The sequence below is a fragment of the Anolis carolinensis genome, chromosome 4 (assembly GCF_035594765.1).
Source record: "Anolis carolinensis isolate JA03-04 chromosome 4, rAnoCar3.1.pri, whole genome shotgun sequence".
In the NCBI taxonomy this organism is placed as follows: Eukaryota; Metazoa; Chordata; class Lepidosauria; order Squamata; family Dactyloidae; genus Anolis; species Anolis carolinensis.
The window spans coordinates 249,863,825-249,891,191 of NC_085844.1; the positions used below are offsets into that span (position 1 = coordinate 249,863,825).

General features: G+C 44.1%; 2 protein-coding genes across 2 annotated transcripts in view; both read left to right on the plus strand.

Moving 5' to 3' along the window:
• xkr7 (XK related 7) overlaps positions 1 to 16,103 on the plus strand; it is a 114,640-nt gene extending 98,537 nt beyond the window's left edge. Inside the window, exon 3 of the mRNA XM_062979167.1 lies at positions 5,265 to 16,103. Coding sequence (XP_062835237.1) covers positions 5,265 to 6,214 — 950 coding nt within the window. The 3' untranslated portion in view covers positions 6,215 to 16,103. The remainder of the gene's footprint in view (positions 1 to 5,264) is intronic.
• A 3,257-nt stretch (positions 16,104 to 19,360) lies between these two features.
• ccm2l (CCM2 like scaffold protein) overlaps positions 19,361 to 27,367 on the plus strand; it is a 50,091-nt gene continuing 42,084 nt past the window's right edge. Inside the window, exon 1 of the mRNA XM_062979785.1 lies at positions 19,361 to 21,978. Coding sequence (XP_062835855.1) covers positions 21,949 to 21,978 — 30 coding nt within the window. The 5' untranslated portion in view covers positions 19,361 to 21,948. The remainder of the gene's footprint in view (positions 21,979 to 27,367) is intronic.

Sequence of the window (27,367 nt, forward strand, 5' to 3'; positions counted from 1 at the left end):
ATAGAAAGAATGGCACATTGCCTGTTGTGGGTTTTGGCCTTTTTTTGGTGTTGTGATTGTGTTTTTTGTGTGATTGTGTTGTATCTTATTGGAGGCAGGGATGATGGATTGTGTTGCCAATTTTAGAGTTTGGGGGTGTTGGGTTTTGTTGTTTTGTGAGTCGCCGTGATGCCAAAAGCCTTTTATATATATAGATTCTCACACTCCTTCAAACTTTGAATTCCAAACGATCAGCTCAGCTCTATCTAAGATTCCTTTTTCACCAAGGTCAGGCTGCTTGTTAGTGTCAGCCTGCTCGCCATCCAGCTTGCTATCAGACTGAGAACTGTCCTCCTTTTCTAAATCAATTTGCACCTGGCTAGTTTCAGTATCAACAACATCATTCCTTGCTGTGGGAAACTGAACTTGCACACCCTGTTTCTCATCTTCTACAACAGGGACATTTTGAACCTGGTTGTGAACCTGAACCCCATCATCCCCATCAGAGTCAGTATGAGACTCCAGCTAAATCACAACACAAAGCTTCTTATAGCACATCACAATCAACCATGGCTTGTAGCAAACCGTGGTTAGTTCCTTAAGCTTCAAATTGAATTGCAGATAACCACATAAATCGTGGTGCACCAAGACTACACTGCAGAGTAAGTGAAGTCCTTGGCAATTCTCTCACTGGATCTTATTCACTCCTGTTAGCTTCTTCTTTCACACTACAATAAACCATGGTTTGTAGTTAACCATGATTTATTCCTTAAGCCTCAGATGACACTGCATATGACTATACAAACCATAGTACACCCGAACTATATTGAGCCTTTACGGGGTAACGAGGACCCTTGGCAGTTCTCTTATTCCAATATCATGCTCACATTTTCTTATTTCACCTTGCAATAAACCTTAGTTTGTATCTGACCAGAGTTTATTCCTAAAGTCTTGGATAGCTGTACAAACCATAGTGCACCAGAATTATATTGAGCCATTGTAGTGTAAATGGGATCCTTGATCACTCACTGGATCACATTCACCTCTGTTTACTCAGCTTCTTATTCCACATTACAATAAACCATGGTTTGTAGTTAACCATGGTTTATTCCTAAAGCACTGAAGATGACCATAAAAATGACAATACGCTGAAGCGACATTGTGTCCTTACAGGATAAATGGGGATCTTGGCATTTCTCTCACTATATCACATCCAGGCCTTTCTACTCCAACGTCTTGCTCCCAACTTCTCAAAGCGTCTTATTGCACATCACAGTAAACCATGGTTTATTCCTGAAGCCAATGACCATAGAAACCATGGCTTGCCTTGTGCTTGTTCCTTGTTTGTTTTAATCCTGTCCCCTTTTGTCAGTTCCTGTTTCATTGTGGGATAAACAAGCCACAGGCAGAGCATGGTTTGAAGTTCAGATGTCACAATAAGCCAGGGACTCAGGGCGGATCACATTGTACACATATAAGGCAAACATTCAGTGTCATATAACATAGAACAGAGACAGACACAGAGGCAATTTAAACCTTCTCCAGCTTCCAGCTTCCTGAGGGTATGCTTGATTCTGGCCACAGGGGGAGCAGCTGCTTCATCATCCACTGAGACAGCAACTTCCTCATTCCAACTGCGGCTGGATGATTTTTATGGTGTCGTAAATTTGCCTGCCCACATATAAGTAGTACCTAAATTTCCTACTTAATAGATGCAACTATCTTTTGGGTTGCTTAGGTCAGCAACAAGCAGGGGCTATATTTTATTTTTAATTGTCGGGTGCTCACCCTGACACGGGCTGGCCTCGAACTCATGACCTCTTGATCAGAGTGATTTATTGCAGCTGGCTGCTAACCAGCCTGTGCCACAGCCCAGCCCCTTATTTAAGCCATGTCTTAAATACGACATTCAGTAAATTAATAATAAGTTCTGAGTTCAGAAGATTGTTGTTGTATTTTATTTAACAAGTGGCTGGTTCCTGTCTCACAACAAGCAAGGATCCAACAAACCAAACCATGATTTGTTATCACCTGTGAATGTGGGTATGGATTTGATGAGTAATAAAGAAAAGCGAATAAGGATATATATACATGCACATGCACACTCTTATCACCCTGTCCCACTCTTCATTCCTTGCACAGTATTTTTACAGAAGTAGCATGACAAGCGCATCATGGTGTTATGATCCTGTTCTAACCCATCACCATGTTCTTGGTTCTCTCCTCCTCTGTGGCAGTGTTTTCCTTACTCTCTTCATCCTTCCTGCGGTATTGAAATGTGCAGACCTAAGCGGAAATCCCATATTTTCTGGGATTTTGAGAAAAACATGCCTTTTCCTAATTCTTCTGGTTCCCCCTTTCCTGGGTCTCTACATCTCTGTTCCTCCAATGCCTACAGTCTAGTCCTTCTGGCTGTTTTACATCCATCTTCATCTCCACTTTGACCCATCGCTGCCTGGAGATTTCTTTCACACTTGCATCATCCTAGCACTTCAGTTCCACTTTCACTGCCATGGTGACATCTTACTGAATCCTGAAGTTTGTAGTTCAAGAAGGTGGTGGAGATCTCTGGCAGAGGATTCAAATCCACGGGACTGGTGCCCATGATCTCACCTATCTGTGTCTGATATAATATTCATCTCTGTGCATTTCCAAGGGCCTCCAAGTGATTTTACGATATGATCCCACTGGAGGTTGACCATGAAGTCATGCTGGAGAACCTAGAATCACACTGGAAGACCCAGCATTGCCTAGAGATGCATTCATAGCTGGAGGGTCTAGCAATACCTAGAGAAGTGTCCATTGAGTCACACTGGAAGTCCTAGTGATGTTTAGAGCAGGCATCTTCATGGCCTTCCAAACATTTGGACCTCCAACTCCCAGCATTCCTGACCATTGAACAAGCTGGCAATGTTGCACCTCAGCGCTGGTTCACCTTGCTCTTAACACACACTCCACCACAGCAGACTTGGTTTTTACAGTTTATTGATAAAAGATAGCAAAGTCTTAATAAAAGCAGTAAAGAAAGCAATAATCCAATTGCAAAGGCAATCTGCAGAAAATAGTTCAAAGTCTCTGTAGAATATAGTTCAAAGTATCTAATATAGCAAATCAGTCCTGAAAAACAAGGCAGCCTGAACTCCAAAATACAATCCAAAACACAGGATCTAAGCATGAACAAAAGCAAGAATCTTTTTCCATGAGCAGAGACAAGGCAGGAATTAAGCTTCCAAAATCAACCTTGCTTCTTCTGAAATCTTTCCCTGTTTCTCCCTGTTTAACCATGCTTACAGGCTAAAAAAAACATTCCTCTGTCCTTGAGTTCCCACACGTTTCCCAGCTATTCTCAATGCCTGGGACGATGAACTCTTAACCTTAACCTTGTATCTCTATCTAAGGAAGACTCCTCTGACTAGCTGCCAGATCCACCTGGGATTTGTTGATGTTCTAAATCCTGTGAAAGGTCACCCTTATCACTGACTTCTGCTTCCCTGCTAGCCTGCGGCCTTTCTGATAATTCAGAGCCTTCAACATTTCCTTGGTCAACCTGCATAAACCCAAATCCCCCTTCATCATCAGACTGAACCACATCAGGCAATAGGGACATCTGGGAGTTGGAGGCCCAAACAGTTAGAGGGTTATAGGTTGAAGATGTCTAGTTTAGAGGGATGTTTTGTGTATCCACGCAATGTCCTGAAACATATCTTCTGGGTCATACTGTACATCATGAAGCTGAAAAGCTAAGAATCCCATGGGTCACAGCCATGAATATTATATGCAAAGTGCTCAATAATATCTCCCATGGCGATGGGGTCACAGTGCACCCAATGAAACTACAAAGCTCAGGATTCCATAGGATGCAGCCATGGAAGTTACCATCACAGTGTTGCAAATTGCTAGTGTGATGGAAATCTTGACCTCACACTTCCTCACATCACCCCTCTCTTGCTGTACTCTCTCCTCAGAGACACCGTAATATGAATATATGAAACGTGGTTTAATGAAATTGTATGAAAGGTGTATGATTGGGGTCTATATAGCTTAAAGAAATGAGGCCTGGAATACTTCAAAAGAAGAATGCATGAACTGACATTACAAGTTGCTGAACTGCGGATGACCAGAGAGAAATGATTAATTCTTGGTGGAAAATATGTTTACATTACCAGAGACAATTACTTTTTAAAGTTGAGTCAACACAGTGGTTCAAACCAACATCAGTTAAGAAGAAAAACTAACATCTGTCCACAACTGATAGAGCCAGCATGTTTTAGCTGGAAAAGTATTTTACAGTGTTTTGTAGCAACACCAGCAAAACTATGTATATAAGAGATACTTTACTGTACTAAAATTGTGGAAGACTGGAGGAGACTGGTCCACCCGCCATCTTCTCCAAGGGATGGGGAGAGAGGGTGGATTCACAAAATTTGCTGAGAACACAATCTGGTCTATGTGCCAGTCTTTTTTCTAGGGGAAGGAAGAAGAGATGGTAATTTTTAGGGATTCCTCTTCTTCAGAAGAGGAAGGGGAGCAGGAAAGTGTTCATGAATCTGAGGGTGAGTTGGAATCTGAGGAGGAGATTTTGCAAGTACCCACTTTTCAGGAGAGGCAAAAGGAAACAGAGCAGAGACATTGTTCAGCTAGAATAGCTGCCAGAAATGCAGCTGAGTAATTGTGAACTGCCCTAGCAGCTGTGAGGGGACTCAGAGCTATAAAGCAGAAGCTGGTGCAGCCAGCTCTTGCTGGTAACAAACTGACTCTTAATGCCTAAGCCTTCGCTCCCCTTGTGCCTGCTTCAAGTCTGCATCTGGGAAACTGGTCCTAAGGATTTATTGCTGTTTCTTTGTCTGAAGACTGCTATTTGATTTGGGAATTTATCAGAGACTAAGAACTGTGTTTGCCGTAAGGCTTCATTGCTTCCTTTTGCATTATTCCACTGAGTGTGCTGTACTTTATGTTTTGCTGAAGTAAAGCAGTTTTCATTTACTTACCACAGTGTTTGAAGGCTGTTCTTGAAAGACAAAACAGGACAGTAATGTATGTATGTGGAATGTATGTGTGTGAATGCTGAGCAAAATATAATTATCCTTTGTGTACCCAATGTGGCTATATATATAGTATATGTGTCTGCCTTCTTCCTCTGTAAAGTGCCTAATACTCTGTCTCATTGTGAACAAAATAAAATAATAATTTTAATGCTTTTTAAAGTTTTTAAAAGTATTCATGGCAGCCGTTGCTCTGCTCCTAACCCCCTTCTATGCCTTTTCTCTCCTGGTCGACCCGGACAGGTCTCTCGGCCTCGGCCTCCTTGGTCTCGCTCGCCTGGACGCTGGCCTCGTACCAGAAGGTGCTGCGGGACTCGAGGGAGGACAAGCTGCCCATGTCCTACAAAGGGGCAATGGTGCAGATCCTGTGGCACCTCTTCACCATCGCTGCCCGAGCCATCGCCTTCGCCCTCTTCGCCTCCGTGTTCCAGCTCTACTTCGGCATCTTCATCGTGACCCATTGGTGCATCATGACCTTCTGGATCATCCAAGGCGAGACGGATTTCTGCATGTCCAAGTGGGAGGAGATCATCTACAACATGGTGGTGGGCATCATCTACATCTTTTGCTGGTTCAACGTCAAGGAGGGGCGCAGCCGGTGCCGCATGTCCATCTACTACATCATCACCTTGTCGGAAAACGCCGCTATGACGGGGCTCTGGTACTGGCACCGGAGTGAGAGCATCTCCGAGTCCAACGCCTTAATCATCGTCTGTGTCGTCACCTCCAGCTTCGCCTTAGGTGTCTTCTTCATGTTCATCTACTACTGCCTCTTGCACCCCAACGGGACCATTTTCGCCACGCAGAGCACGGGGTGCATGTGCCGAGAGGAGGCCACGGCAGTCCCGGGCGGCGCCGGGGACGTGGTCACCAGCCCCCCGCGCTCCTTGCCGAGGACTACAGGGGCCGAGAGGGAGGGGGTCCCCGGAGACAGAGACAGCTGTGTGCCGGTCTTCCAGGTCCGGCCCAGTGTGCCCCCGACCCCCGTGCCCCGTGCGCCACGGACAGAAGGCCCCGTCATCCGCATTGACTTGCCCCGCAAGAAGTACCCCGCCTGGGATGCCCACTTCATCGACCGGCGCCTCCGGAAGACCATCCTGGCGCTGGAGTACAGCTCGCCCACCACGCCGCGGTTGCAGTACCGCAGTGTGGGGACCTCGCAGGAGCTGCTGGAGTACGAGACCACTGTGTAAAAAGGAAAGAAAGAACACAAAACAGGCGAAGCTCCTGGCCCTGAGTGTCCCAAATGTGGGGTGACCCAGGCCTGGCTTCTGAGCAGCTGAGGCAAATGGGCTTCAGGATCCGTTCTCTGTTCTATGGGGAGCAAGGGGGTCGGGGGCCGCCACAGCAGCCGGCTGCACCCTTGTCTCTCATTAGCAATTTTGGTTTGTTGTTCCTCCCCGTACTGCACTGAAGACCCCCCCCCCGGCGACTACCCTCCTGTCTCTTCCTCCTCTCCCAGGTGGGCTACAATTCTGGTGCTACTTTCCCTCTCCTTGATCAACGGGCTAGGGAAACGAGGCTACCGTCTTTCCCCTATTTAGCCTAGTTGGGTCTTCATCCTATCTCAGACCCCATGCAAGAGAAGCGGTGCCCCACGTGCACCCCTGTTTGCTCTGGCAAAGCGGTGGCAACGGCCTCTCCCCAAATACCTCACCTGTTACCTGAGCCAGGTAGCCGAGGCCTCTTGTCTGGAGTCCGTGGGTTTCTGCTACTTAAGAGCCATCATTGTCAAGGGCTGACAGGGAAAGGGAGGGATCGTTGCAGAGAAGGTTCGTTTACAGTTGCAGCGTTAATTGCCCGACTCCAGCAGAGTGAGGACAAGGGGATAAACTTGTCCCGCTGGGAAGCACAGCGAGGGTTTTGCTTGCAGGACATCAGCTCTAGTGCTCAGAAAAGAGAAATAATGCCGTACTCTTGGTTTTACTACCCCTCCTTTCCCCATTTTGTCCTTCATTTCTGCAGGGAAACAGGTGCTTTGGAGGTAAAGGGTGCGTCCACACGACACAATTATAACATTTTGCTACCACTAGAAGAAGTGTCACAGCTCCAACCTGGGATGACTAGTTTCACAAGGTGCTTAGAACTTTCTTCTTCAGTCCATTAGAGTGCATTGAAGGACTACAAATCCCATAGCCATCAAAGTGGCATCAATGTCCTATAACTGTGTACTGTGGATACATCCCAAGTGACAGGAGATGCGGCATGACCCAGGGTGCATCTACACCAGTGGTTCCCAAACTTCTTTGGCCTACCGCCCCCTTTCCAGAAAAAAATATGACTCAGTGCCCCCTGGAAAGGGGGGGGCGTGGCTTAGAGGGGTGGGCGTGGCTCCTGCTCAAGAGGGCGGGGCTGAGCCTCTCCCCAGTCCAAGATGCAGAGCTGGGAGGGGGAGGTGGGCGGAGCCACAAATGGGCAGCCAGGACTGGGATGGGTGGAGTTACGAGCTCTGAGGCAGGGCTGAGCTTCTACCCCTGTCCTGCGGCGCCTTCCAGAACACAGGAGGCGGGGCTAGAGGAGGGGGCGTGGCCTCTTCCTGAGTGCCTGATGGGGAGGAACCTCTACACCCCGCCCCGTGTTCTAACAAGAAATTCAGCCCTGTCTCGCGCTCTTGGGAAGAGGCCCCGCCCCCACCCCTAGCCCCGCCCTTTAGTCCTAAAAGACCTCTCAGGAGAGATATAGAGGCTCAGCCCTGTCTCGGGCTCTTGGGAAGAGGCCCCGCCCCCACCCCTAGCCCCGCCCTTTAGTCCTAAAAGGCCTCTCAGGAGAGATATAGAGGCTCAGCCCTGACTCAGGCTCTTGGAAGGAGGCCCCTCCCCCTTCTCTAGCTCCACCCTCTGTGTCCCAACAAGCACCTCAGGTGCTCAGCCCTGTCTCTGGAACTTGGGAAGAGGCCCTGCCCCTCCCCTGGCCCTGCCCCTGTGTCCTAATAGGTGCCATCACCGCCCCCCTGTATCACTGCAGCGCCCACCAGGGGGCGGTAGCACTCCCACTTTGGGAATCACTGACCTACACTAGAGAATTAATGCAGTCTGACAGCCTTTTGACTTCCATGGTTCAGTGCTAAGGAATCAAGGAGAACTTTGGTTTTATAAGATCTTTAGCACTCTTTGCCAAAGAGTGTTGGTGCCTCGCCAAACTATAACTCTCAGGATTCTGTATCATTGAGCCATGATAGTTAAAGTGTTATCACACTAAATTCATTCTACAGTGAAGATGCACCCACAGTCTCATAGTGTTTTGGTCCTGCTTTTACCTGCTGTGACTGCATTCTATGGAATTCTGGGATCTGTAGTTTATGGGGAGCACTAGAGCTCTCTAGAAAAGGATTCTCAATACCTTACTGAACTACAAGTCCCAGGAGTCCATCAGATGGAGACAGAGTATTTGAAGTGGTATCAAAGCCCTGCAATATTATGAGAACGGAAAGATCTATGGATAGTATGCTATACATTCCTGGTACTAGGCATCTGCATTTCCGAGGATGATGGGAGTGGTGGTTGGTGGGGGCGAAATAGGACAACTGTAAATTGCTCACCTCCCTACGTTTGTTTGTTTAAATACATGTTTGTAAAAAAAGAATAATATTGACACTGAGGGCTTCCAGAAAGAGTGAAACCGAATAGGTCAAAGAGGTGTTTGAACCTTTGAGGGATTCTGGGAGTTTTAGTCCCCTCTCCCCCAAAAGGTAACATGCCAAGGATGCCAAGCCTGTCTAATATACCTTGCAGCTTTACCTTGGGTTTTATACCACATTCTCTTCCCCAAACAGGAGCGTGAATGTGTGAGTATGTGTGTGTAATACTGTACGACCCCTGTATCCGCTGTTTCGTTTATCCACGCCCAACAAAATACGGTTCAATGCTGTGGAATCATGGAAGTTGTAGTTGGTTCCAGATATAGTGAAGTTCCCCACCTTTGCCTAAACATCCATGGAGCTCAACAGGGCTTACTTTTGACATCGATATACCCTACAACTGTTCCAGTTTGGCAGAGACTCTCCCCATTCATCCTCTGATTGCGATGTTCAGTTCTGTCTATGGAGATTTCATTGCACACATGTGATGGCGAAATGCTAACAGAGGACAGAGAAAAGGCAGAACGACTCAACCCCTTCTTTGCCTCGGTCTTCTTTCTCTCAAAAGGCAAACGGAAGGTGTAGTAGAGGAAATGCAGCACAGAGTAGGTAAAGAGGCAACACAGGGATACCTAGCTAATCTAAATGTGTTCAAGTCTCCAGGGCCAGATGAGCTACATCCAAAAATATTGAAGGAACTAGCAGAAGGAATTTCAGAACCATTAGCAACCATCTTTGAGGATTTTTGGAGGATAAGTCCTAGCAGAATTTGGCAGAGATGGTCATGTTTAATCCTCTGTTATCCGACTTTTTTGGCTGCTTTACAAATGCTAGATATGCACAGATCAGGCCTGTAGCGAGGGGGGGGGGGGTTAGGGGTTCAACCCACCCCCCCCCCCGAAATTTTTCAAGTTATAAAAAAAATCTCGTTTACTCATGAATTTTAACTGGTTAACCAAATCCCCATGCTAAGTTATGAGATGCAAAACATTAAGAGTCCCTCCAGGCACTATCTCAAGCAGATATTGACAGGTTTGTAGCGGGGAGGGGTATGTGCTAGGGGTTCAAACCCCCCCCCCCCGAAATTTTCAAAACCCCTCCCAAAATTTTTTTCTGGCTACGGCCCTGGCACAGATGTCTATGTATCTATGGAAAGTCAAGTGGTGTAATGCAGTATATGTCAGGACACCCGTGTCCTGAATGATTGATGAGTCAGGTCTCACCTCTGCTCATCCGTTAGAACACTTTAGTGACTACCAAAGTGGCACTAACAAACACGACAGCATAGTCGTTATCTGCTGATCCCAGCAGCACTAAAAACTTTATTTACAAGAATATTTACAAAGATAAACAGCCAAAGCTGTTCAGACACATCTTGCCTCCGCAAGAAGAAATCATGGAGTCACTCTCAGTCTGTTATCAGTAAACTTTAAGTACATCCCACATTCCACAGTCCATGACATATCTTCCTGCTACATAGCTCAAATGGAAGTCTTGATCCTTTGCCCTTCTAGCCATCAATCAGGGCTCGCTGCAATTAACCTCTTGACTGCTTGAATGCTTGCTAGAGCAAATACACACACTTACACAGCAACAATTAATTAAACATTTCACTACATATCACAAAAACCATAACAGTGTATACGAATATAGAGGTTTTTAAGAAAATAATCTAAATATAAGTGTTTTAGCCTACACACTATCGTATGACTTAGACATATTTATAATACTATAAATGTGAAAAGAAAAAATGTGTATCCTGTTTATACAGTGTCCAGACAGGGTACTCACTCCTATAACGACATTAATTATAACAAATACAAACTGATATAAGTCACACAAGAACAAATAGCACCACGTTTGAATACCACTTGTATCAATTTATTTATTTATTATTTATTTACAGTATTTATATTCCGCCCTTCTCACCCCGAAGGGGACTCAGGGCGGATCACATTACACATATAGGCAAACATTCAATGCCTTTTAACATAGAACAAAGACAAGACAAACATAGGCTCCGAGGGGCCTCGAACTCATGACCTCCTGGTCAGAGTGATTCATTGCAGTTAATTGCAGCTGGCTTGCTCTCCCACCTGCACCACAGCCCGGGCCTATCAATCAATACAGTGAATGTACACAGACTTGAAATCCTCTATCATTGTCAGAACAGGTGGTGCTATTTGTTCTTGTGTGACTTATATCCGTTTGTATTTGTTATAATTGATGTTGTTATAAGAGTCGGGACACTGTATACACAGGATATACATGTTTTCTTTTCACATTTATAGTATTATAAATATGTCAAAGTCATATGATAGTGTGTAGGCTAACACTTGTATTTAGATTATTTTCTTAAAAACCTCTATATTGGTATATACCGCATTACACCACTTGACTTCCCATGCTTTACAAATGCCCCGGTTTCTCTCTAGTCCTCCTGCCTTCTCCCTTTTGCCCTGGGATGGCACCAATTGCTGCAAGCTGAGCCCAAACTTCAGGCATAGTTTGTATTCAGTGAACTGGGAGGGCGAAGTTGAGATAGTTTTTCCTCTTTCCCTTCCCAGTCGGCTCCGGCAAAAGCAAACTGCTGCAGTCTTTCCAAACCGGTCTGTTTTTCTTCATTGCCACCTTTGCCATCTTGACCACACACTGACATTGCCAGGGTTTTCACTCTGAAAGCTTTCTTCTGTGAAATGCACTGATACAATTGTCAGCTTTTGAGATACAAAGCTCTCTTCTTCAAGGCCATGTATAAAAAAATAAAACAAAAAACCAGACGTGGGAACAAGATGCCGTTACATTATGCAACAATTTTTTAAAAAATCTGTTCCTGGTTTGAAAGTGTTATTTCCTGTTTAATTGTGCCGCACTTACTTTGAAAGGAGTTGTTCTACTCCAGAAACTTTTTTTCCTGTGGCACAAAATATGTTGAATTGGTTGAGACTCAATAAGATATTCATTGAAAAACTTAAGAGCCAAATATCCTATAGTAAGATTTATTTATTTATTTATTTGCAGTATTTATATTTCACCCTTCTCATCCCGAAAGGGACTCATGGCAGATCACAATGCACACATATACATGGGAAAAATTCAGTGCCATTAGAAATAAGACATATAGACAGCCACAGAGGCATTTAAACATTTCCCAGCTTCTGGGAGCTGTCGCTTCATCGTTCATTTGTGACACTGAATCCTTGATGGAGTACGTCCTCATTCTTTTCACACACTGCTGGAGGTTTTTGTGGTGTTGTAAATTAGTTAAATTAGCCTCCCCGCATAAAGCGGTACCTAAATTTCCTACTCGACAGATGCCGCTGTCTTTCAAGCTGCATGGGTCAACAGCAAGCTAGGCTATTAATGGTCGGGAGCTCAACCCAACTCAGGCTGGCTTCGAACTCATGACCTCTCAGTCAGTAGTGATTCATTGTAGCTGTCTACAATAAAGTTTGGGTAATTTAATAAACTTTTCCCATGTTTTTATGATAGAACCAATTAGGAAATGACATTGATAACCCAGGAACAAAAATTGTGTTACTTCGTGTAACGAATAAACGGATGAAAATAATATCCTATAATATTCCCCCCCCACCCCACCCCCTCGGCTTGGATTTAATTAATGACAGTCAAGAAGATGGAGATGATACAACCAAGGCTTTTCTGACATTTTCGTAGCTTCTGGAGTATTTAATTTTTTGCAAAGAGAGACAGAATGTGTTTCCATTGCAAGGAACAGTGTTTCCTATGCAGGAGACTCGGTGCAGGATGTGCATTTTTAGCCTGGCCATACACAAGATTGGAATTCACCTGGAGGACTATAGTTCCCAGTATCCCCAGTCAGCCCAGTATCTAGGGGAATCCTCAATGTTATATTCCCCAAAAGGATCAATTCCAGGCATGTTAGGCATTCCATTCCCCCAGTTTGCCATATCTTGCTCATTTCCAAGTCCTACTAGACTGAAACCATTAGCAAAGAATGCCCATTTCCCATGACAGAATACATCCCATGCAATCTGATTTATAGGATTTTTTTTACCAGTAAGGCCTGAAGGTTTGTCAATGTACCTAGAGATACATAGTATTCGATGGTGCTGATTTGGAAATCCCAATTAAATCCTCCGCCATCCCATTTTTTCAGTTGCTTTTAAAAGGTCCTGGTTTCTCCCTCTTTCTCCCTTCATCCTCAGCTTATTTCCATTGCTGCAAACCAGGATCCACAGTGCACAGTGCATGCAATTAAATCGAGACGGGAAAATGAAGGGACGGCATTTCCATCTGTGAAATGGTGGCATTTCGGCTGATAACTCCAAAAATTATCCATCACTTTGCAGCCCTTGGATATGACATTGCCCGGCGGATAGGTGCTAAAGCTCCACTGATGGAGAGCCTTCTTGGGTCCTATGGCTGTTGTCATGGTGCTGATAACATCCGCTTGTGTAAACTTCCCAAAATAGTTGGTCCGGCATACGGTATTACTCACGCCTGTTCCAAAATAGCAAAAATGCCCGTTTTTCTGTGAGAGGTGCTAAATGCAAGGAGGGGGCCTGGGAGGGAGAGCCGTTCAATAATCCACAACTAGGGATGCATCTGCACTGGAGAAGGAATGAACTTGGTTTGACACCACTTTAACTCCCGTGACTCAGTGCTTTGCAATCCTAGAGTTGTGCATTTGGGCGTGGCACCATCGCTCTTTGGCAGAGAAGCTTTGAAGTCCTTGCAAAACTACATCTCCCAGGATTTTCGAGCGCTGAGCCACAGACATTAAAAAGTATCATCGAGGAGTATTAATTCCACAACTCCCAGAATTTCATAACCTTGAGTCATGGTGCTTAAAAGGAGTATCAAATTGCATTCATTCTGCAATGTAGATGCACTCTTAAGTTGTTTATTCCAATTGGTGATATTATAAAGGCAGAATTGATCCGACTCTGAACATATTGGTCATTGCAATTTGTTGGAAGGTTGTCACTGGACCTCTCCTAGGTCCCATCTACACTGCCATACAATGTAGTTTGAAACTGCATTATATAGTTTGTATGTACGTAGACCAGGTATGAGTAAACTTGGACCTTGCAGGTGTTTTGGACTTCAACTCCCACAATTCCTAACAATGTCAGGTCCCTTAATCTTAAGCAGCTGAAGGGGGAAAAGAAGGGGTCTGAGGCTGTTAGGAATGGTGGGAGTTGAAGTCCAAAACACCTGGAAGATCCAAGTTTGCCCATGCCTGATGTAGACTCCTAGAATGCAATCAATTGCTGGTGTCAAACTGCATTAATTCTGCAGTGTAGATGCACCCTTAATCTTGTCTATTGTAAATTCCAATTGGTGATATTATAAAGGCAGAATTGATCTGACTCTGAACATATTGGTCGTTACTATTTGTTGGAAGGCTGTCTCTGGACCTCTCCTAGGTCCCATCTACGCTGCCATACAATATAGTTTGAAACTGCATTATATAGTTTGTATGTACATAGACCAGGCATAAGTAAACTTGGACCTTCCAAGTGTTTTGGACTTAAGTGGTGGAGGGGGAAAAGAAGGGGCCTGGGGCTGTTAGGAATGGTGGGAGTTGAAGTCCAAAACACCTGGAAGATCCAAGTTTGCCCATGCCTGGTGTAGATTCCTAGAATGCAATCAATTGCTGGTGTCAAACTGCATTAATTATGCAGTGCTAATGCATCTCAAGAGTCTTCAAAGACCGCAAACTGAATATGAGCAAACAGTGTTGGATGCAGCAGTAAGTTGCATTAATAGGAAAATAGTGTCCAGACTGAAGGATAATCATAGAACCCAGACTATTCTGCTTTGTTCGGGAATCACCTGGAATAATAACCCTGTGTCCAATTCAAGAAGAATATGGTGCCAAGCTGCATTAATACATTAATAGGAGGATAGTGTCCATACAGAAGGATAATCATGGAACCCATTCTGGGGTTGTTGTATGTTTTCCAGGCTGTATGGCCATATTCCAGAAGTATTCTCTCCTGACGTTTTGCCCACATCTATGGCAGGCATCCTCAGAGGTTGTGAGGGATATCCCCAATAGAACCCATTCTATTCGGCTTTGTTTAGGGATCACCTGGAATAACCCTGTGTCCAATTCAAGAAGAATATGGTGCCAATCTGCATTAAATCCAACAATGTAGATGCAACCTTAAGACAGCAAAAGGGTTGATATACCTTGGGGACGGAGAGACCTGCCCGGCCGCTCTCTATGCACTCTTTAGCCACGGTTTCTCCTCTCGGCCTTTCGGAACGAGAGTCCTCAACACCTTTGCAATAATCTCAAAGAGCTGCTCTCAAAACGGAAAGCGTTGGCCGCTCAGGCTTCTCTTCCCCAAACTTGGATATAGGTGTATCTATAGGGCTCTGTGTTTTGGATATAGGTGTATCCATAGGTCTCCATATGTCGAAAGAGATAAGAGAGGAAAGGAAGGTAGTTGCTTACCTGCAAAAGGTAGCTAGCAAGTCAGAGCAGTGAGTTGGAACATCTATAAACTTGGGCTTTCCAGGAGTTTTGGATGTTTGGGTCCGATGCCGAAATGTTGATTTTCAATGCCAGGTGCCTGTTTTGGGTTCAGATTTGTTATGTTTTGTCTAAAGCTGAATCTACACTGCCATATAATCTTCTTCTTCTTCTTCTTCTTCTTATTATTATTATTATTATTATTATTATTATTATTATTATTTATTTGTTTATTTATTTATTTATTTTTCTATCCTGCCACCATCTCCCCGAAGGGACTCAGGGCGGCTAACATGGGGCCAAGCCCAAAACAAACAAAATGTAACAAGTTAAAACCAATATAAACAACTAAATCCACATTATCTGCTTTGAACTGGTTGATATGACCTTACACTGCTAAAGCAGATGATCTGGATTTTATATGACAGTGTAGACAGGGCATAAGAAGGCAGTGTGTGGGAGGGCATGAATTTGGTATCCAGAATATATATATATATATGCTGGGAATGAGTTGGACAAATGTGTGTTTGCAGTGCGTAATGCCGTATATTTAACAAGACAGACAGACCGAAACACCATCCGTTGGCACAGATACAGATAAGACATGGGAGAAATAAATAAAAGGACATTTTAAAGCGATCATGTGCTGAAACCTGAACTGTTTGGTGTTTTGTTCTACTGAGCAATCCTTTTCGGGTGAAGATGTAGTTCTCCGAGCCCTGGCTCCATGGATCCCTTTCGATCAATGTTGGCGGCAAGTGGCCGGACACATTGTCCCGATTTCCCTTCTCCAAACACCTTTGCCCTGATTTTCCCTTCCTTTCTCTTCCCTCCTGAAATCTGTGATCTGGTCCATAAATAAACCATCAACCTTGTACATAAATCAAGTGCGCCTTCTTCTATGGACTCCCCACCCAGAGCTGAAGAAGGGGGCCAAGGTTCTGTACCAAGACTCTTTTTGTATACCACAAACTTTTTGTATATTTTTAATTCTACTGCAACATGATATTAAATTCATTTCAATTAAAAAACAAAACCGCCTCGCCTTTCTTTGCGTTCCCACCTGTGCCTTTGATTCACCTTGTGTACGAATTCCATAGCATTGTGCTGTAATGTCAAAATGCATTCAGTTTGCATAATTGAATCCTGCATAATTTGAACCACTAGTACAGTAGTCTCACTTATCCAACATTCACTTATCCAGCGTTCTGGATTATCCAACGCAGCAGTCAATGTTTTTGTAGTCAATGTTTTCAATACATTGTGATATTTTGGTGCTAAATTCATAAATACAGTAATTATTACATAGCATTACTACTATTGAACTACTTTTTCTGTCAAATTTCTTGCATAACATGATGTTTTGGTGCTTAATTTGTAAAATCATAACCAAATTTGATGTTTAATAGGATTTTCCTTAATCCCTCCTTATTATCCAACATATTCACTTATCCAACGTTCTGCTGGCCCGTTAATGTTGGATAAGTGAGACTCTGCTGTATATGCCATCTAAAGATCCATATTGGGAGAAAAATTGGACACAGATTGAGTATCCCTTTCTTTGGAAATCTAAAATACTCCAGAAGTGTGTGGTCGAAGGCTTTCATGGCCGAAATCACTGGGTTGCTGTGAGTTTTCCAGGCTGTATGGCCATGTTCCAGAAGCATTCTCTCCTGACATTTCGCCCACATCTGTGGCAGGCATCCTCACAGGTTGTGAGGTCTGTTGGAAACCATGCAAGTGGGGTTTATATATCTGTGGAATAATGTCCAGGGTGGAAGAAAGAACTCTTGTCTGTTTGAAGCAAGTGTGAATGTTACAATTGGCCACCTTAATTAGCACTGAATGGTCTTTCAGCTTCAAAGCCTAGCTGCTTCCTGCCTGGGAGAATCCTTTGTTTGGCCCTTGTCAGTCTGGGGCTCAGGGTGCATGCCGGGTGGGTTTCTTCAAACTCCCATCAATCATCTGTTCCAGCACCCTGATGAATTTGTTGCAATCGTCTGCCACACCAATTCCTCTGTTCAATGTCAGACCCAAACACATCTGTAGTCTGAAGTCCAAACATTTATTTAATATCTATAATACATATTTACAAAGCATTTCAAAAGCCAACGCTCTGAGCTGGCATTTCTCTTTTATAGCCTCTTCGCTCGGCAAGCACCAGCTCAACACACACAGAGATAAAAAACACATTCCTCAGTCCGAAGGAAGTTGCCGACCTCCAAGGCCGGAAATCTTGCCTAATAGGTCATAGCAGGCTGTCAGTCTAACTAGCCTGCTGTTAACTCTTTCATTACTGAAACATACACTCTTGCAAAACAGCAGAAACACTTGAATCATAGAATCATAGAATCATAGAATAGTAGAGTTGGAAGAGACCACATGGGCCATCTAGTCCAACCCCCTGCTAAGAAGCAGGAAATCGCATTCAAAGCACCCCCGACAGATGGCCATCCAGCCTCTGCTTAAAAGCCTCCAAGGAAGGAGCCTCCACCACGGCCCCGGGGAGAGAGTTCCACTGCCGAACAGCCCTCACAGTGAGGAAGTTCTTCCTGATGTTCAGGTGGAATCTCCTTTCCTGTAGTTTGAAGCCATTGTTCCGTGTCCTAGTCTGCAGGGCAGCAGAAAACAAGCTTGCTCCCTCCTCCCTATGACTTCCCTTCACATATTTGTACATGGCTATCATGTCTCCTCTCAGCCTTCTCTTCTGCAGGCTAAACATGCCCAGCTCTTTAAGCCGCTCCTCATAGGGCTTGTTCTCCAGACCCTTAATCATTTTAGTCGCCCTCCTCTGGACGCTTTCCAGCTTGTCAACATCTCCCTTCAACTGTGGTGCCCAGAATTGGACACAGTATTCCAGGTGTGGTCTGACCAAGGCAGAATAGAATAAGGGGGAGCAGGACTTCCCTGGATCTAGACGCTATTCCCCTATTGATGCACGCCAGAATCCCATTGGCTTTTTTAGCAGCCGCATCACATTGTTGGCTCATGTTTAACTTGTTGTCCACGAGGACTCCAAGGTCTTTTTCGCACACACTGCTGTCAAGCCAGGCGTCCCCCATTCTGTATCTTTGATTTCCATTTTTTCTGCCAAAGTGAAGTCTCTTGCATTTGTCCCTGTTGAACTTCATTTTGTTAGTTTTGGCCCATCTCTCTAGTCTGTCAAGATCGTTTTGAATTCTGCTCCTGTCTTCTGGAGTGTTAGCTATCCCTCCCAGTTTTGTGTCGTCTGCAAACTTGATGATCGTGCCTTCTAACCCTTCGTCTAAGTCGTTAATAAAGATGTTGAACAGAACCGGGCCCAGGACGGATTTACATTTCATGCACATACAACCATAATCCAACAGCCCTGATTGTTTATCTCCCCCCCCCTTTTTTCTTCTTCTCCTCAATACTTTGGTTGCCTAGTTTCCAACAGACCTCACAACCTTGAGGATGCCTGCCATAGATGTGGACCGAAATTTCAGGAGATAATGCTTTTGGAACATGGCGATACAGCCTGGAAAACTCACAGTAACCCACACCAGAAGTGTCTTCATGGGTGGCTTAAGGTGTCATTGTGAATATCAACAAATTTCATGTTTACTCTTCACTCCATGGTTATATATAGAGAAAAATTCCAAAATAAAATATATATATTTTAAAGTCTGTCCCCAACTTTTTCCAAAAAAAATAAAGATACTTAACTTCAATCCAATAAAGAAAATATTCCATAAAGTGACTTCCTCCAGACTCTGGACTGCTAAGGGCAATGACCACCTGATCCTTTGCATTTTGGCCTCTTCTTCTTCCTCCTTCTCCTCTTCTTCTTCCATGTAGGAACAGTTATTTCCCACCATCTATAGCAAGTGCTCCATGCAGTCATGCCAGTGGCCACATGACCTTGGAGGTGTCTACGGACAACGCCGGCTCTTCGGCTTAGAAATGGAGATGAGCACCAACCCCCAGAGTCAGTCACGACTGGACTTAACATCAGGGGAAAACTTTACCTTTTTTTTTTTTACCTATAGCAGGCATGGGCAAACTTGAGACCTCCAGGTGTTTTGGACTTCAACTCCCACAATTGCTTTTTGTTTTTTTTAAATATAATTTTTATTGAGTGTTTTTGAACACAAAAAGTGTGAGAACAATAATAAATATAGAAAAAAAGTGAAAAGGGTGGGTGTGGTATATGTAAAAAAGAGGGAGAGGAAGAGAGAGAGAGAGAGAGAGAGAGAAATCAAAAGGAAGTTAAAAAAAATGAAAAAGTTAAAAATAAGATAAAATTAAAAAGACAAAAAAAGGATTGTACTTCCTGTCTTTCCTTCTAGGTGAAATAAAAATATTTTGTATCTATTACTATTCATTTGTCCACTCCGTCCTTATATGTTTATAAAGAGTTCCTCTTGTTCTATGTAGGTTATCAGTAATGTCCAGTCTGTTTTTTTAACTGGTTTACCATGATGGGTTTTCAGGTAATATGTCAGAATATCCATGTTCTTTATGTCCATAATCTTTAATATCCATTCTTCTTTAGTTGGTATTTCTGTTGATTTCCATTTCTTTGCATAAACTATTCTGGCTGCTGTTACAAAATAGTTGAATAGAATCTCTTGGTTCTTGTTAAAATTCATATCGGTCATTCCTAATAGAAAGTACTCAGGTTTCAGTTGAAAGTTTGTTTTGATGATTTTTTTCTATTGTTTCGTGTATTTTTCCCCCCAATATTCCTTTGCTATTTTACACCCCCACCACATGTGGAAGAATGTGCCTACATGTTTTTCACATTTCCAACATTGATCTTTAATATTCTTGTAACACTTTGCCAATTTTTGTGAAGTCATGTACTACTGGTACATCATTTTATGCCAGATCTCCTTAAGATCGTATGAATAGGTGTAATTTAGCTTGAGATTCCACATCTTTTCCCATTTCTCCATACTTATCGGATGTCTCAGGTGTGATGCCCATTTTACCATGCTGTGACGCCTCAGGGCAGCGTGAGCACTGGGAACCAGACACGAAGACCAATAAACAATCTAATATCTTTATTAAGGAAATAAAGGAGACAACTAAAAATAAGCAGAGTATATAGTCCAGCAATAGTCCTTTCAGAAAAGGTCAAATATAGTCCAGTAATGTGAAAGTAGATGTCCAGTATTAGAGTTCAAAGTTTTAAATCCAATAACCGAAACACACTCAAACCTTTAGGCTGTTTGAGTGGGGATTAAAGCAAGGTCTGTCAAAGAGTTCCAGGTTTCAATTCCGAGGCTAGGATACAAGGCAAGGCAAAGTTAGTCGTGGTAAAGCTGAAACGCTGTCCAGGCTTGACAGGGAGACGAGAAGCAATGCCGGTCTACTCGAGAGTAGCGCGCTGCAGAACTAGAGTCGATGTGAATTCCTCAACTAACACGTTGAACACCTCAAAGGTCAGTCAGCGCCCAGAACTTTTATGGGACTACAGTCTCCTCTCCAGCCAGGTGTCTGAACACTCTTTCCCAAGGGAAAGTGGACTAAGTCAACAACTTGCCAGATGCAATCCTCCCGGGAAACTCTCAAGTGAACCGGCTTAATTAACGCTTGCTCTCTCCGCTAATCTAGCGCTTCTTCTCAGATTCTGCTTCTCCGAGCGAAATGTTTCCCAAAACAATCTGCAGTCAAAAGGAGCGCTCTCTGAAGAACCGGGCTGTGAGTCAAGGCCCTTTTTAATTAACTGTGGGCTAAAACTGTCAACAGGGGACATCTGGAAGAGAGCAGAATCTTGCGGAAGTGGCACAAACCCCATCTCTTCTTCGGTCTGATCCATAATGGTGACGGGGTCATGACTCGGGGGTCTCTGAGACACTACAAATGCAATCCCTAACTTGCTCTGTTTCTGTAGCCCATTGTAGCAAGATTTTATAACTTTTGGTTATTACTTTTCTTTCTGTAATCATAATTTTATCCCAGGGAGTGTCTCTTTCTGAAAAGCCTTTTTTTTATCTCTGTTAAAATATTCTTGGATCTGTCTATATTGAAACCATGAGACCTTTTGAAATTGACTCTTTATTTCTTCTTGTGTCCTTAATATATATTCTCCATTTTGTTTTCTCAGAACATCTTTATATGTTGGCCATTCTTCCCATCTTAATTCTGTCCTTTGTGTCCCACAATTGTTAACAGCCACATGTCCCACCTGGGTCGAATAAGGTCATAAGCTGTTAGGAATTGTGGGAGTTGAAGTCCAAAACACCTGGAGGGAGGGCCCAAGTTGGCCAATGCCTGGGATAAGAGGTACCAAACCTGTATAACTTAAACATATTAGACAAATAGTTTGTGAAAGTGACTTCTCCAAACTCTAACCCATTCTGGGATGATGACTGCTGGACCCTTTACATTTAGTTATTATTATGATGACCGCTGGACCCTTTGCATTTCGGCCTCCTCCTCCTCTGCTTAGAAGCATCTATTCCAGGCATGGTCCAACTTTGGCCCTCCAGGTGTTCTAGACTTCAACTCCCACCATTCCTAACAGCCTACCAGCTGTTAAGAATGGTGGGAGTTGATGTCCAAAACACCTGGAGGGAGGGCCAAAGTTGGACCATGCCTGGGATAAGGGATACCAAACCTGTATAACTTAAACACATTAAACAAATAGTCCATGAAAGTGACTTCTCCAGACTCTAACCCATTCTGGGATGATGACTGCTGGACCCTTTGCATTTTGTCCTCCTCCTCCATCGGCTTCTCAGTTCAGGAGGGCAGGAATAACCCTGTCAGTCTGACATCAGGGCCATTGGTTATTGTTCCTTTCGCTGCTGCTGGTGGAGTTTCCGACCCAACAGGATGGGGAAACAAAGGATGGAGGGCGGAGAGGAAAAGCTGCCTTCCTGGGGACGTCCTGAGCCCGGCGAGGACGGGACATGGAGTATGAAGCCAAGAAGGGGAAGAAGGTATGTGTGTTGTGGTGCTGCTTTGCGGGGCCCTTTTCTCTCTCTCTTGGGGTCTCTTTGTGGGTTTGTGTCTTGTACGTATTCAGCATGCAACCTCGGTTCCTATGGCCCTTGTTGTTATGGGGTAGAAAATAGACCTTTAGATGGTGTAGACCTCTAGAAATGTCTATACTACCATTCCTATCAGCCTCAAAGCTAGCATAGCCAAAGGCGAAAGGTTTGCAATGTTGACTGTGAGGCTGATACCCTGTTTCCCCTAAAATAAGACATCCTCTGAAAATAAGACCTAGTAGAGGTTTTGCTGAATTGCTAAATATAAGGCCTCCCCCAAAAGTAAGACCTAGCAAAGGTTTTCTTTGGAAGCATATCCACCAAACAGAATACCAGAGCATGCAGGATTGGTAAATGTACGTACCATAAAGTGTTGTACATGGAAATATTGGTAGTAACAAGAAATTCTTGATAGGATTCACAGTTTGTCTGGTTATGCAAGTTTATGATGACAACTACTGTACAGTATATAATAAATGTTCACTTTTTGTTCAATAATAAATGTGAATTCTTCTTCATGGAAAAATAAGACATCCCCTGAAAATAAGACCTAGCGCATCTTTGGGAGCAAAAATTAATATAAGACACTGTCTTATTTTCGGGGAAACATGGTAGGAACCGTGGTCCATAAACATCTCCATGCCCAATTGATTTCCATCTTGGCCTAACCTGTAATTAAATTTACTTTTTAAAAAGTATTCAAGAGAATACCTCTGTAAACAATGTGTTGTCAAAGGCTTTCATGGCCGGAATCACAGAGTTGTTGTGTGTTTTCCGGGCTGTATGGCCATGTTCCAGAAGCATTCTCTCCTGACGTTTCACCCACATCCATGGCAGGCATCCTCAGAGGTGTGGATGTGGGCGAAACGTCAGGAGAGAATACTTCTGGAACATGGCCATACAGCCCAGAAACACACACAACAACCCTCTGTAAACAACTTTAAGCATGATCCAGTGGTCAGTTTCGGGTGGAAGTGGGCCTTAATGTTGGACAACCTAAAAATGCCTAAAAAGAACACCATCATCAACCCTCCAAAGGATGCTTTTGAAAACCTACCATTGTTGAGCAATGCTAGAGTGAAACAATAATTTCAGCACATGCTCAGAAACCTGTATTCATCTGAGGTTATCAGAAACTGAAAGAACTGGTTCCAGAATTGAACTGACAGTTTCCACATCTCATTTCTTTCATCCTGGATTTCAGGGTGCACCTGCACCGCCGAATTAATGCAGTTTGACACCAATTTAACTGCCTTGGCTCCATGTTTTGGATTCAGGGGAGTTGTGACAAGGTCTTACAGAGTTCTGGTGCCTCACCAAACTACAACTCCTAGGATTCAATAGCATTGAGCCACAGCATTTAAAAGTGCTTCAAAACTGGATTCATTCTACAGTGCAGATGCACCCTGAGCAACTTAAGTGGAGGGGAAGAGATAGGCATGGTTACTTCCCAACAGTTTCCAGCTCTGGGGATTATAGTACATGCATGGCAGTGTACGTCCAGTCTTAGTTGACCACAAGCTGAGCATGTGTTCAATAATGTGATGGAGCGGCTAAAAAAGCCAGTGTTTATTCTAGGCTTCATCAATAGGAGTGCAATGTCCAGACTGAGAGGAGTTTTAGGTCCCTTCTACACAGCTATATAAAATCCAGATTTTTAAAGCAGATAATCCACATTATCTGCTTTGAACTAGATTATATGAGTCTATACTGCCATTTAAGTAAAGATAAAGGCTTCCCTGACATATAGTCCAGTCGTGTCCGACTCTGGGGGTTGGTGCCCATCTCCATTTCTAAGCCGAAGAGCCGCCGTTGTCTGTAGACGCCTCCAAGGTCATGTGGCCGGCATGACTGCATGGAGTGCCATTACCTTCCCGCCGGAGCGGTACCTATTGATCTACTCACATTTGCATGTTTTCAAACTGCTAGGTTGGCAGAAGCTGGAGCTAACAGCGGGCGCTCACTCCGCTCCCCGGATTCGAACCTGCAACCTTTCAGTCTGCAAGTTCAGCGGTTCAGCACTTTAACATACAGCGCCACCAGAGGCTCGACTGCCATACAATCCAGTTCAAAGCAAATTATCTGGATTTTATATGGCAGTGTAGATTGGGTCCTATCCCTAATCTCTTCTGTTTTGGTCAGATTTTGTATCCAGTTCTGGGCACCACAATTCAAGAAGGACTGGGGTTGGACTAGATGCCCTTTGGGGACCCTTTCCCAACTCCCGGGACCTTTCCAAGGCAAGCCACCTTCAGGCAATGCCCAGCTGTCAGGCCAGACTCCTGGCCAAATTGCCACCAGCCAGTCCCGAGATCGGCATGTCAAGTCCCTTCCCTTGGCTGCCGCTCATTAGACAAATTGGAGTCATTTCGGTGCTCGAGGCAGAAAAAAACCCACACCAGCTGCTCTCTAATGAGGAAAGGACACCGGCATGCAAAGGGCTCTGGAAGCAGGGAGGCTGAGAGTCAGAGAACACACTTTTTTGATGCACCCTGCGGAGAAGAATTGCCCTCCCATGTAGCCGAGGCAGTGAATCCACTCTGGGTTTTAGTGCAAACTTTAAGGGTGCTAGGAAGCCCCTAGTGGCGCAGTGTATTAAAGCTCTGAGCTGCTGAAATTGTGGACCGAAAACATGCCAATGTGAGTAGATCAATAGGTACCTCCTCAGCAAAAGGTAATGACGCTCCATGCAGTCATGCTGGTTACATGACCTTGGAGGTGTCTATGGACAACGCCAGCTCTTCAGCTTAGACATGGAGATGAGCACCAACCCACAGAGTCAGACATGACTAGACTTAATGCCGGGGAAAACCTTTATCTTAAGGGTGCTATCCAAAATTGCTGGGACAATAGAATTAGAGAATGATATATAGAGTTGGAAGAAAGTTGGAAGAATTAGAAGAGACCACATGGGCCATCTAGTCCAACCCCCTGCCATGCAGGAAAAGCACAATCAAAGCATCCCCAAGAGCCTCTGTTTAAAAGCTTCCACTGGACTCTGAAGCAGAGAGTTCCACGGCTGCTGAATAGCGCTTCTTACGGAAAGGAAATTATTCCTAATGTTGGTTGGAATCTCCTCTCCTGTAATTTAAACCCATGGCTCCATTGAGTCCTAGTTTCCAGTGCAGCATAAAATAAGCCTGCTTTATTCTCTTTATGACATCCTTTCAGATATGTAAACATGGCTCTCGTGTCTCCTCTCAACCGTCTCTTCTGCAGGCTAAACAGACTCAGTTCTTCAAGCCACTCCTCAGAGGGATTCATGGTCTCCAGACCTTTGATGCTTTTAGTCTCCCTCTTCCTCTGGACACCTTTCAGCTTAGAGTCAATATATTTTTGAACTGCATGAACTAGAATTGGACATAGTATTCCAGGTAAAGAAGTCTCACCAAAGCAGAATAGAGAGGCATCATGACTTCCCTCAATCCAGACATTAGACTCCTTTTGATGCAGCCAAAAATCCCATTGGCTTTTTATTTTTATTTATTTACAGTATTTCTATTCCGCCCTTCTCACTTCGAAGGAGACTCAGGGTGGATCACGATGTACATATACATGGCAAACATTCAATGCCATTAGACATACAACATACAGGCACAGACACAGAGGCTAATTAGCATTTCCAGCTTCCGGCTTTATGAGCGTATGCTCGATTCCAGCCACAGGGAGAGCTGCTGCTTCATCATCCACTGTGACACTGAATCCTTGGTGGAGTACTTCCTCATTCTTCTACACGCACACTGCTGGATGTTTTTATGGTGATGTAAATTAGTTAAATTAGCCTCCCCGCATAAGCGGTCACTAAATTTTCCTACTTGACAGATGCAACTGTCTTTCAGGTTGCTTAGGTCAACAACAAGCTAGGTCGTTTAATGGTCAGGCACTCAATCCGACCCGGGCTGGTTTCGAACTCATGACCTCTCGGTCAGTAGTGATTTATTGCAGATGACTAATAACCAACTGTGCCACATCTCTTGGCTCATGTTCAGCTTATTGTCCACGAAGACTTCCAGATCTTTCTCACATGGACTCTTATTGAACCAGGCATCACACATTTTGTATCTCTGCATTTCATTTTTTCTGCCTAAGTGAAGTATCTTACATTTTGCCCTGTTGACATTCATTTTGTTAGTTTTGGCCAATCAGCATTCTAATCTGTTAAGGTCACTGTGAATTCCAATCCTGTCCTCTGGAGTATTAGTTCTCCCTCTTCATTTGGTGTCATCTGCCGACCTGATAAGCAAGCCTTCTAAACCTTCATCCAAGCCATTAATAAAGATTTTGAACCGAACTGGGCCCGGGACTGAACCCTCTTCATGGCACTCCACTCGTCACTTCTTTCCAGGATGAAGAGAAATATTAGGATTTGGTTGCTTAACCAATTACAGATCCACCTAATAGTGAAGGGTCCATAAGCCAGAAAATAATAAACTTTTGCCTATGTAGCTTTGCCTCTGCATATGCCCATCCCTTCCTGTGAACTGGTGCCTTTCTCCAGAAAATTCCAAGACCAAAAGTTAGCTTGAAATCAACATGTGAGGTCACAGGTATCACTTATGCCAAGTGGGTGTGGAAGGTGAGGAAGACCCTCAGCCATTGGTCAACTTTAGATAAGCCAAAGGTATATATTCTTTGTTTGCTACGCACATGTGGTGGCAGCCATTTGCATGGTACGGGACCCATTGAAATGGGTGCCTACAGCTGTTTGGCTTATCATAGCTATGATAATAAACTTTGCTTTTTGCATCTCTCACGAGACTGAGTTTTCTGCCTGATTTCCCTCCTGAGCCAGGACCCTTTGAAGGTAATTGTCTTACAATAGTAGTTGCCTAGCCCACATTTGTCTAGTTTGCTTGTCAGAAGGTCATGGGGGACCTTTGTCAGGGTTTGCAAATATAACTATACTAGCTGTGCCCGGCCACGCGTTGCTGTGGCGAAGTATGGTGGTATGGGAAATAAAAGTATTGAGGAATTGGTGGTAGTTAAGGTAAAGGGTAAAGGTTTTACCTTACATTAAGTCCATTATAAATGGGTTATATAGCTGTGTGGAAGGGCCTTGAGTCTACACTGCCATATAATCCAGTTAAAATCAGATAATCTGTATTTTATAGGCAGTGTGGAAGAGGCCTAAGTGAGGCCTAACTCTGCCTGTCCCCTGGGCTGAGTGGGTTGCTAGGAGACCAAGTGGGCGGAGCTTAGCCTTCTAATTGGCAGCAATTGAATAAAAACAATTATTCCTCTCCCTCTAATTAGGACTTTATTTTTGTTTTCTTTTTGTTGTATGAACGTAGAGGCATGGATGAGGGGTTGTGCTGCCAAGTTTAGTGTTTCAGGGATG